The sequence below is a fragment of the Balaenoptera physalus genome (assembly GCF_965194825.1).
Source record: "Balaenoptera physalus genome assembly, chromosome: 14".
Taxonomy (NCBI): Eukaryota; Metazoa; Chordata; class Mammalia; order Artiodactyla; family Balaenopteridae; genus Balaenoptera; species Balaenoptera physalus.
In genome coordinates, this window is record NC_138893.1 from 862,059 (window position 1) to 874,147 (window position 12,089).

At 34.0% G+C, this 12,089-nt stretch overlaps 1 protein-coding gene across 11 annotated transcripts in view; it reads left to right on the forward strand.

Annotated features, from left to right (window-relative positions):
• JMJD1C (jumonji domain containing 1C) overlaps nt 1–12,089 on the forward strand; it is a 315,132-nt gene that overhangs the window by 261,232 nt on the left and 41,811 nt on the right. For 8 of the 11 annotated variants that reach the window (XM_082425493.1, XM_082425496.1, XM_082425492.1 and 5 more), the window contains 2 exons: nt 8,377–8,482; nt 10,788–10,912. In XM_082425493.1, the coding sequence (XP_082281619.1) occupies nt 8,476–8,482; nt 10,788–10,912 (132 nt within the window). In that variant the 5' untranslated portion in view covers nt 8,377–8,475. Of the gene's footprint in view, nt 1–7,545; nt 7,750–8,376; nt 8,483–10,787; nt 10,913–12,089 lie in introns of all 11 variants that reach the window. The other 3 variants (XM_082425487.1, XM_082425488.1, XM_082425494.1) reach the window with 2 other exon arrangements.

Genomic DNA, 12,089 nt, shown 5'->3' on the forward strand with positions numbered 1-12,089 from the left:
AGTTTTTGTTGTTTATGATATCCATTCCAAATTTTGGAATATTATATTCCTGTGAACTGACTTTATCTTAGCAAACATCATTTTCTATATTTAACAATAAAATAATTTGGTTAATTGGGTTTCCTTTCACTTTCTGTGGTCATGTCACTAATATCATAAGTAAAATATTGAAAACCCAGTAGAGAGTATTCAGATTTTTAATTCTGCCAGTGCATGGGTTGGAAAAAGGTTTTGTGGGGAGGGCTTTGACATTATGCAGACCCTTGGTAATTTACCTTCCAGCCATGTGATTTGGGGTCAAATTACTTAATCTTTGACTGTTTCTTCATCTATAATATGGAGAGAATAATATCAGACTAGCAAAGGGTTTGTTAGGATTAGATGAGGTTAACATTTGTGAAGTGTTAACCTCTTCTGTCGATTAAAGTTTAAGTTTTTTTGTTTACACTGTCAAGTAAATATGCTTATTAAATGGATACTTTTTAAAGGCTGAAAATAGATTCGTTTCATTAATCATATACAGTCAATTTAGGATATATTTAAGCTATGTTGAAACGGGAGGATACCACTCATTGAATTAACCAAAATCAACCAGGAATTATGAAATTATATATACACAGGACTTAATTATCTCTTGCTTTTAATTATGTACAAAATTGTCATATGTTTGTCTTTAAAAAGATTACATATGTGGAGAAGTTTTAAAATTAATCTTTTCTGTTTCTGTGTCATTAGCTTCTTTCTGTGTCACTAAATTTGTGCTTACATAATCATTTTACCTACTGTTGTAGTCTATTGTATGAGTATATGATCAACTAAAAAAACTTTTTTCTATTTTAAAACAGAGAGACCTTTCTTGTACATGCATTAATTTGTTTTGTTATTCATTTATTTCCTTAGATTACTCAAAAGTTCAATGTTGGGTAGAAGAGTATGTATTTTAAGATATTAAAACTATGAAAAACCTAATGTACAATGAGAAAGATTTTGAGAAAAATAGCTTTGGAGTAGATTGTTCAAAGCTTATGCAAAATTTTAATGAGAGTACTACCACAAACAGTAATAATCCTATAAAAATAGTAGACTTTAAAAAGACATTTCTAATAAATAAAGTTAGGCAAATATAGTACTTTATCTTTAAGAGGAAGGAGGGCGTTTGCTTCATATTAAGAATATGTAAGGAAGACTTGAGATTGCTAGATTATGGAGTCAAAAGCAAAATAAATGAAAATTGGGGCAGTCTAATCAATATGAACTTCTAAGTCAGCATGCAGTTACACTAAACAAAGAATAAAGTGGAATGGATGGCTATCATGTCTAGTGCTGTGTTCAGCTTTATTTTTATACTTAGTATTCAGCTGCTCATACTAGGTAGTGCAAAAATAAATAAATGGTATATGAACCAACAGTACTTCTGTGTTACACTGATATCATTCACATATTTTCTGCAAGTTCTTGTGAGCTAAAATGAGTTGCAGAAACATTCATTGTTTAAAGGAATAGGATGTATAGTCAAACTGCCTTTCAGAAAAGGTTTTTTCCTCTCCCATGAATGATGTCATAAATTTTCTAACTTTTCCAATCTGATTAACAGAAAAACTGGAATACATTTAAATTTGGTGGTTCTTGAAGACTGGTGAGACAGAGCTTTTTTGTTTCCTCCAGAGTTTTAGTTTAGTGTGGATAAATATAAAAGTGTCCAGTACTCTTAACTCTAAAATATTGATGTTTGGTTTATATACAGGGAATCAGATCCTAAATAAATTATAATAATTTAAAATTCTACCTAAAACTTAAAATTTTAGCAATAATGAAAAATCTGGAAATTTTTAGGTTTTATTGTATAATGTGTTGTGAAGAATCAAGTCACCAAAATTGACAGTACAAGATTTAGGATTATGTTAGGAACATTTAGAGACAACATAGCATTAATGTTATGTAATAGAGAATATCAGGTAAAATATTTGAAATATATTGATCATTTCTCCCAGTAATATTTGGAGACGATTTTGTGGCAGGATGTGGTGGTGCGTTTTCTTCCTCTTCAACACTAATCGGTTTCTTTTTCAGAGTGTCACAAGGTCAGCCCTTGGAGGAAGTAGAGAAGCAAAGAAATTACTCTGTATTTGTCTCCCTGTTTGGATCCTCCCCTCCCCTGTTTTTTGTTTGTTTGTTTGTTTTGTTTGTTTGCTTTTTAAATGAATATCTGTTTTCCTTAGGAGCTATATAGTATAAATGAGATGATGTTAAATTACCTTATCATGGAGAAAACACTCAGTTTTCAGTCTTAACTTCAGATATAAGAACCATAGGATTAATGCTGGAACATTGTCTTTAGAAAATTTCTTTTTCAATGCATGTTCCTATTTTTATCCTACTGTGGAGTCCAGAGAAGTGGATAGTACCAACCTCTGTATATGAGTATAATTCTCATTGACCCAAAGGAGTAAATCTTATCTTTCAAAGTGGGTAATTTTTCTACACTAAAATCAAGTCATTATTATATTTGGAGAGCTAAACATGGTACAGGAATGTATCAGGGAAATTGATGAAAAGCCTTAAAAAATGAAAGCCTGTGAAAGCCTTAAAAAATGATTTATCTTAAAATATTTTTTCTCTAATAATGGAAAAGATTTGGTAATTGGTGTATTTTCCTATGCTTATGAATATGCAGCCGTTTATGGAAATAGAGTTTGCAGTCAATTTGCCAGTGAATTGCATTGCATTGATTAGAAGGTTTTGATCTTGCTTTGTACTAGTATTTTATTTGTTCTTTCAAATCATGGGTAGGCAGTGACCACAGGCCAAATCAAACCCGCCTCCCATTTTTTATAAGGCCTTTTACATTTTTAAACAGTTGAAAAAAACTCAAAAGAAGAATAATGTCATGACACCTAAACAATCTGTGAAATTCAGATTTCATATAATGCCAAAAATAAACTTTATTGGAACACAGCCATGCCCATTCATTTATATATTGTTTATGGTATTATTTGGCTGCTTTTGGCACTACAGTAGCAGAGTTGAGCCGTTGTGACAGAGATGTTATGACCTGCAAAGCCTAATGTTTTTACTCTTTGGCCTTTTAGAGGAAAAGTTTGCCAACTCTTGCTTTAAATCTTGAAAATATATGGAAGCCCTCAGTGGTAGCTGCATTTAATTAAACTGCAGATGGTTTAGACAACTGTGCTTTTTGAAGACCTCTGTGGTAACTCTCAGACTTAATAAGTTTCCTATCTTAGTAAAGCCTTATTAACAAAGTGGGTTCTTTTATAAGTTATACAAGAATTGGCATAATAGCAATTGGCGTCACTCTTGACCTATATGGACCTAACATTCATGTTTTTCACTGTTGGCTAGCAACCCCAGGGATTTAAGGACAGGCAGTCATTTGTAGTTTTGCTGAAGCATGAATTTAAATTATGACTGTGCCAGAGTGGTGTGGCAAAGCATGTTCAGTCACCCAACCTGACATTTCAAGATACAGATAGTTTCTTTTATGATAACTCTTATAAAAATACAATCAACTGTGATTTTTATAGGGGGGGTTATGTAATATAATTGCATTTAAATTGTCACCACAGAGGTCAAGGGCTTTATTGCAGGAGGAAAAAAATTCTAAGACATACTCAGTATCAGTTTGAAAGCAGGCATTAGGTCATTCTCCATCAGATATTGTCCAAAGGGAGAGAAACTGCTCCAGTTTTATATTTCTTGTATCTTAAAATAAAAGTCATCAGTTAAGACTTTAGAGCAAATCTCTTAAAATTATTAAGCCACTCAACTCAGTCATCTTGATAGAAACTAACAACTGGTATATTATTACCTATTTCATGCCTCTGCTGGCTCTTCAGTCAGTCAGTATGTAAATCCGGAGGATGTGTAACAAAGAAAATATTTGTTGAAATAGTAAGGAGCACTTGTTTATGGTAAGACAGATTGTTCTTTATTATCTTAGAAAATGTGTTACATACACTTTGAGCGCTGTAATAATATTGCTATTTATTAAACCTAGTCAGGCACATCTGAATATTTTAGTACTAAGATCTTATTTTTTATGTTATTGTACTTGTTACGGTTTCCCTTTGAACTGGGATGAAGTAGAGAATCGCTTGAAAATTAGGCTAGTACAGTAATCTTACTGTCACAGTACACATTCCAACCTGAGTTTAACTTTTATATTGATATTTTGAGGAATGCTGCTTTCTGATTTCATCATATTCTTCTGTACATACGAGAAAGAGTCTGTATTTTGATCATCTCAGATGATGAGATGATCAGTTTTTAATTCAGGGTGGTGTTTAACCTAGAAACACAGCATTTGGGAATTTGTAGGTCATGACTAAGTCACGTTGCCAAAGTGATTTGTCTTCTCTTTTATGCTTTCTGATTATAAGATTGCATGAGTTTAACATCCTAAGTCTTTTCTGTTTGATGAGTGTTAGACTATTTCGATATGCGGAATTTCACATAGCCAATGTGAGGTTGTAGAACGATAACTTCCACCTAATGTTAATGTCTTTTGACCCATTCTGACTTAAGATAATGTTACCTTTCACCTCTTCCATATAACGTAAAGAAATGTGTCAAATTTTGAAAGGCAATGACAGTAAATAGTCTATTATTTATGCCTCTTCATTGTACTAGTTCAAGAGAAGCAGAGAATAGATGAAAAGAGACTGAACGTTAGAGTCGCAGAACTAGATTCAAATGCTAGGTCTCTCCATCACATCCTGACTTTAACCATGGACCTCTCTGTGTGTATAGCATGTAAAAGGGGTATAATAATCTCAGCTTTACAAAAACTGATAGTACGGAAAGCACCCAAAGTGATAGCTGTCATAGTAAATGCACAATCATGTTAGCTAATTTTCTTTATTATTATTTACATTAAGGTGCCACTAATGTTCAATTAAAGCTAATCTTTGTCTTTGCAAAAGGAGGAAAAGCACAGCACAAAAGTGAACAATAAATATAGTCCAGAACTTCACTTAAGGCATTCTTTAGCACTTTTCCATGTTTTCTATGTTTCTCGTACAACAGATCTTGCTGAACTGATTTTTTCCCCATTAGTCATTTGCTGGAGGTTATAACTAGCAGTGTAATTAATACATTGGATGGAGTTTATGGAGAAGAGAAGATTCACAGAGAGTGCTTATTCCTTCACTACATGAGTGATTTGGGGGGGGGGGATTAATGAATACATATAATTTTAGTTATACAATATGAAATTGGGGGGGATTATACTACAGTTAATGAAAAGTACGGTGCAGGTAAATTGTTTTTAATCTCATACAAGCTCAAGGCATAGTTTAAGTTGTTTGTTAGTTGCATTCTGTGAAAGATAGTAAGCATTCATAACTAGTTTTTAATTAACAGATGCTCTTCTCTGTGAGTCTGCCTTATAGCCTTGTATCTGATTTTGTACACTTTCACAACATTATTCAGGTAAATAAATAGGGGGAAAAACCTCATTTGGCTACCTGCTAACAACTCTTACAAGATTTGATCGTTTAGCCTTTTGTGAGCCTCTTTAAAATGGGAATGATGACCACAACTCAGCAGAAATACATCTAACTTACGAAGCACTATATGTAGAGGAAGACTTCAGCAACAATATGATTATCATAATCAGGCATTGTATTGGGATAATTTTCATGGGTTTTAATTAATTTCGTGTAATGTATGTCATTTAGTACCATGGTTAATTTAGAATTGAATGTGTTAAGAAGACTAGTTTCTGTAAATTTTTTAAAATCTTATTATAAAAACATACTCATTAATATGAAAAGAGATATTATTAACCCTGCTGTATAGATGAGGAAATTGATACATAGAAATTTGAACTTACGTAAGGTTATTTCAGTGAGTAGACTGATATTATCAGCTTTTAATGGTATGCTTTTTTTTTTAAATTTAAATTTATTTATTTATTTATTTATTTATTTATTTATTTATGGCTGTGTTGGGTCTTCGTTTCTGTGTGAGGGCTTTCTCCAGTTGCGGCAAGTGGGGGCCACTCTTCATCGCGGTGCGCGGGCCTCTCAATATCGCGGCCTCTCTGGCTGCGGAGCACAGGCTGCAGACGCTCAGGCTCAGCAATCGTGGCTCACGGGCGCCGTTGCTCCGCGGCATGCGGGATCCTCCCAGACCAGGGCTCGAACCCGTGTCCCCCGCATTGGCAGGCAGACCCCAACCACTGCGCCACCAGGGAAGCCCAATGGTATGCTTTTTTTCCCTAGAAATGAGCGGGTCATTGGTGAGAAGATACTTGTCTAATGATCTTGGAAATGTAGCTCATTATTTTCACCTGTTGAATAAATAAAATATAAATGTTGAGCAAATTTTACATCTCAATAGCTTTAGTTATAAAATTTCAATACAGGGAACTGGTTTTATAAATCATACTTGTACTTGTCTACAACGTATTGGCAGTGCTGCTTTTACTCCTCCCCACGCCCACCCCGAATATAAAGGCTTGGGAGCAATACACTATAGTAAATTTGATCTAAGTAAGCTTGTGACACCCATGTGATTGTAGATTGTACTTTTCTAGACAAGTACCCATCTTCTTTGAGCCAGTTAAATGTCTAGAATAAGAGTAAGAAGAACAACTGTGATAAAGGTGGGTGTTGAGACTAGAGAAGACTCAGGTTGTGGAAACATAAAACCAGAATTCAAATGTTTGAAGGACTGTCAGGTTAGGAAAGTGATTAGGCTTGTGTTTGACTCCAAGGAGTTAAGCTTGGACCTGTGTATGGAAGTTAAAGTGAGAAAGATTTTAAAACAACTTGGCATCTGTCAGAACTGTCTGGAAATGGTAATGGTTTTCCTTGGGAAATAGAAAGTTTCCTGTGTTTTGTCTGTCATAGACTAGACTGTCACCTGGTGTGCATCAAGAGGGTTAGAGTCTGACCATGTATTTTCTGTTACTCAAATAATGAGATTAACTAAGTGTGCAGTGTATTATTAAAGTGGAGTGGAGAAAAGGGATTGCTAGGAAGTTTCTTTACAAAAAGGAAGGCATGAATGCATGGGCCTTTCCCGCCTCCCCGCCCCCCCCCCCCCCCCGCCCAAAATGACAGATTTTAACTACTTTTTCCACTCCTGCTAACAACTTTTCCACTCTAGTATTTCCTTCTACTATAAAGCAGCATTTCTTTATATTTTACAAGGAGAACATAGTTGATAAGTTTAAAGGCCTTTACTTCTGTTTGTTAGTGTTCACTTAAGTATAAACGAAATAGAGTGTTTACCGCAATATTATTCCAAGAATAGAGTAGTTCCTTAAAGCAGTGATGAGATGAGAAGGAAAGTGCTTTACTTGGATAAACTTTAGAAAAGAATGAAGTATGACCTGCTTGATTTAGGGATTCTTTGTACTCTTCAGCCGCTCTTTGGCTGTTCTGTATTGCCAAATTATTTTTATTCACCAGATAAAATTGCCTTCATGTAGCTCCTTTCTGTTCACTGGTTTCCATGATCTGCTAGTCCACTTTTGAAAGGGCCGCCAAATTGACAGTGCTGCTTTGTTGTTCTTCCCAGCTCTACTCTAGGGCTCCTGCCGCTGATCTCAAATGCAGGAGCAGCAGAGGTGCTTTGAGAGAGAACAGAATGTCAGAGAGTCCAGCGGGGGACCAACAGATTGTGGGAAACCATGTGACTGTGTGATTCACATCTCCAAGGAGAGAGAACCGGTTGTTTCTGTGTCTAGATCCACCCTGTTATGAGGATAATACCATCAATAATGTAATTTAAATTGCCTGGATGCTTTGACACTGGCTTGAAAAAATAAAACTTTTAGCAGTGAAGTTACTGGTCAGATGAGTTTGAGTAGAACTGAATTTGATGACATTTAAATCAAATCAATTTAAATCAAAAGACAGTGGATAATGACTTGTAGTTTAAAACTAATGTTTTAGGTATTATGGGGAGAGGGTAACTCATCTGTGTATATATGTATTGTCACTAAAATAATCAACTTGATTTGTTTGCTACCAGCCTTAGATGACCTGAAGCTATTTGGTTTGTATATTGCTTCTAACAGTGAAACCCTTTAAAAGGTGATTTGTATAAGGCTTGCAGTTGGAAAACTTGTATAAGGCTTTCAGTTAGAAAACAAACAGTTCAAACAAAACAGTTTGAAATGAGTAAATTTCAAATTTTGTCTTAAGACATTTTTGTCTTATCATGGATTAATTTCTTAGGCTCCGTTGTTATGTTACTGCTAATGAACTATAACTTCTGAATTTGCGTTTTTGTATACGTTTAGATCAAGGAATTTTCTTCAGTCCTTAGAACGTTCAGGAGGGAATGTTGGTAACATTAATGTTAGGACAGTGTAACATGGACCTTTCTTTTAATCTATAATTCTAGGACGACATAGACAGCCTAAACCCAGTTCTCAGGGACAACCCGCAACTTCAGGAAGAAGTGAAAGTCTGGGTAAAGGAACAAAAGGTTCAGGAGATTTTTATGCAAGGTAACTGTTTTGAAGTTATGCATTAATATATATATATATTTTTGGAACTGGGCAATTTCCTATGTTTGGTTTTGGTTGTTCAGTTATATGCAATACAAATAGAAGACCCAGTCTAATATTTTGAGTTATATACAGGCCAGGGAAAATAATAGCAAAATCAGAATAATTTCAATAGGAAATTGGTAACTTCACCAGTTATTGAGGTAATTTCACCACTAATTTGAGCTGAATGCCTGAAATGAAATTATAACCACACAGGTGTTTTGTTAATAGGAAAATTTCCATACTGCAGAATGCTTTAGGTGTGTCCTTCCTGGAGAAGGAAGCTTTGTTTGCTGTGGAGGGTTGCCCAAAGCCACAGTTGATTTCCTTTGAAGAATGCTGTTGGTATCTGATAAAAGTGGCCTATTTCAGTTTGCCTTCCTCAGCAATGACCACAATACTAGTCTTAATTTTGTTTCCTTTTTTTAGTAAGTTACAAGTTTGTCTTCAAACCAGTGAGATTTTATGATTCTTAGTGATTTCTTTTCCTGTCAGTAAAATCATATATTGAAAATGTAAGCTTTTTGTGAAATTGAAGTGAAACCGCAACAATATGACATGGATACATGGAGTATTGATATTTGGCTGAATGTTTTTAAAAAGGAATTTTGTTAAATTCCCATGTTTATCTGAACCTCAACTTCCATGCCATTTAATTTAAGCATTAATAGAGATAATCTCAGTTGTGGCTGCCTTTCTTTGTATGGGTTTTTATAGCAGCAGATCATCTACTTATTAAATTCTTCTTAGGCTAGATATTTTTTAAACCTTTAATATGGAGAATTTGAAACATACAGAGAAATAGGCACATGGAAGTTCACCGAAATATTCTATCTCCTGGTTCCAACAACTGTAAAATAAAACCTTGGTAGGTTCTGCCCCACCCGTACTCTCATTTATTTCTGTCAATTTTCAGACATTGCTGTGTTCTATTTTTAAACAAAGCCACCATACCATTACTATGCTGAAAAATTAATAGTTCCTTAACACCAAATACTGAATACTCAGGTTCAAGTTTCCATTTGTCTCATAAATGATTTTTCACAGGATTGACTTTTATTTTATTTATTTATTTTTAATCTGGGATCCAAAAAATGTCCACAGATTGATTAGTGGATATGACCCGTCTATCTCTTTTTTTCTTCCTTTCCTTTCAATTTATTTATTGAAGAAGCCAGGCTAATATTTTTTAAAGTAACTTTTTTTTCCTTGTCATATTCTTAGAGGTGAAATCATTAAGGCAGTAATCCTTTCCATCCTAAGCAGAATTATGTGAGACAGACTCCAGATTGTGTTTGGTGGCAGAACAAGACAGTTAAGATGGGTGCTGACTGGAATTGAAAACTGGTCATATTTGGAGTTACTCTATAAGCTATTTCTATATTACATTCAGAAAAAATAATTTGGAGTCTTTTTCTTCCATAGTTAAAAATTCTAAGACTATAGTTTGTATAATAGATTACAGGTATGAATGTGTTTGATTTACAGGTAATATGGAATACTTTCTACAGATGTGTTATTTGATGTATATTTTAGACTGATTAGCGTAGTTTTTTTTTTAAACTGTCAAACATTAAATCATTGATTGATATGTTAAATGTCTTAACTGTGGAAGAAAAGGCATCAATCAATCTAGGAATCAGAAAAGTAAATTCAGTTCTAGCTCTTTCACTTAAAAATTTATTTAACCTATCAACCTCACTTTCTTAATTTTTATAAACAGGGAAAGATCTGAGAGTTTTTGAATAAGATTCAAAAGATTGAATAAGCATCTGCAAATTGTGAAAGCATTTAGTAAATTGTTAATGTATAATACTATCATATTAATAAGGTGCATCAGATCCCCCCCACAGTTCTTATTAAACTTTCAAGTATTTGATACCATTTTAGTACCTGTGAATTGAAGAAATTTTTATCTCCATTCTCTTTTGTTTTAAGACGTATTTAAATATATACAGATATATATATTTTATTATTTAATCATTACCTATTTTCTGAAGGACATCTGTATACATATATAGATATCATTTTAAGAAGTGAGTTTAATCCAAAAGTACACCAATATGGTATTTTAGTATTGTGTTTATAAATTCAGTTAACAGTCTCTGCATGTTTTAAGACTTTGGCAGCTTTTTCACCAGGATCAAAATTTGTAGTTGCTTATGGTAAAGTTTTGACAACTAGAAGGTTCATACATCAAGTTTCAAATTACTTTTCCATTTCATCCATGAACTCATCATGTATGATGTGTGTTTTTTTTAAGGTCCTTATTCCTTGAATGGATACAGAGTGAGAGTATATAGACAAGACTCTGCCACCCAGTGGTTTACTGGCATAATTACTCATCATGATCTCTTCACTCGCACCATGATCGTTATGAATGATCAGGTAAATAGTCCAATTTTTGAAAAGAGATGGTTACAATTCACATATTCCATGACTTCCTCCGTGCCCTCCCCCCCGCCCCACAGTGGATCACCAGGTTGACACCAAATAATTTTCATCTCTAGGTGCAGTCATGTAATCCTAATAAGTTCAAATGTGTCTGATGTTACATAGAGTTCACTTGAGGTCACAGCGAGATAGTGATGCCAAATTTATTTCAACACTGATAAAATCAGTCCCTGAAGTGGAGGCATCAAACTCTTATTTGTTTAGTCTTTTTTTTTTTTTATCAGTAGGTCAGCTAAAACTTTCTTAAAGTCTCAGCTTTTCTGCCCCTCCAGTAATAAAAATACTTCCCAAATGGTTTCTTTCCACGAATGAAAACTTTAATGCACACTAAAGTTCTTTTTACATCAAATTTCAGAGTTGGGATGCTCCCTTAAGTTTTATAGCGAATATGGTTAATGTTAAGGATATGAATTTAATGGGAAGTTTTAAGTTAACAGTCTGAAAGTCTTAATTTCAAATCTTTTAAAGCTGTACTGTATTTACCCCCAGAAAATAGATATTTACACCTTCCTACCTGAGTGGATTGTGGAGGGTGTCTGAATAAATGAGAACCCCCTCTATAAACAATGCAGATGCTTTGGTTAAAATTCTAGTCAAAATGCTAAATAAACTATATCATTTAATTTTATTTAATTTTTTTCCTTAAAAGCTAACAAACTTTGACCTCTCAGTGAAGCACAGAATTGCCTTTAGTTTTTAAAATAGTTCTTTCTTTAACCTGTCTTTAAAATTATTATTCATTTATATGATTTTTGTCCTTTTCTGCTTCCCATGCTCTACCTTCTTCTTCTTCCTTTTTTTTTGGCCGCACCATGCAGCTTTCAGGATCTTAGTTCCCCGACCAGGAGTTGAACCCAGGCCCCAGCAGTGAAAGCGCCAAGTCCCAACCACTGGACCGCCAGGGAATTCCTGTCATGCTCTACCTTCTTGTTTTATTTTACAGCTGTTTTTTGAAAATTACTTTTTATTTTTGAAATACATTTTATGGCTTGGCAATATACTCTTGAATAACTCTAATCCTTGTTTTGCAAGGTATACTTGCAATAGATGTATTTGCTTTTTAATTTTTAGTTAGCATGTGAAACAGTAGTCTTATCTTTAATGGTTAAAG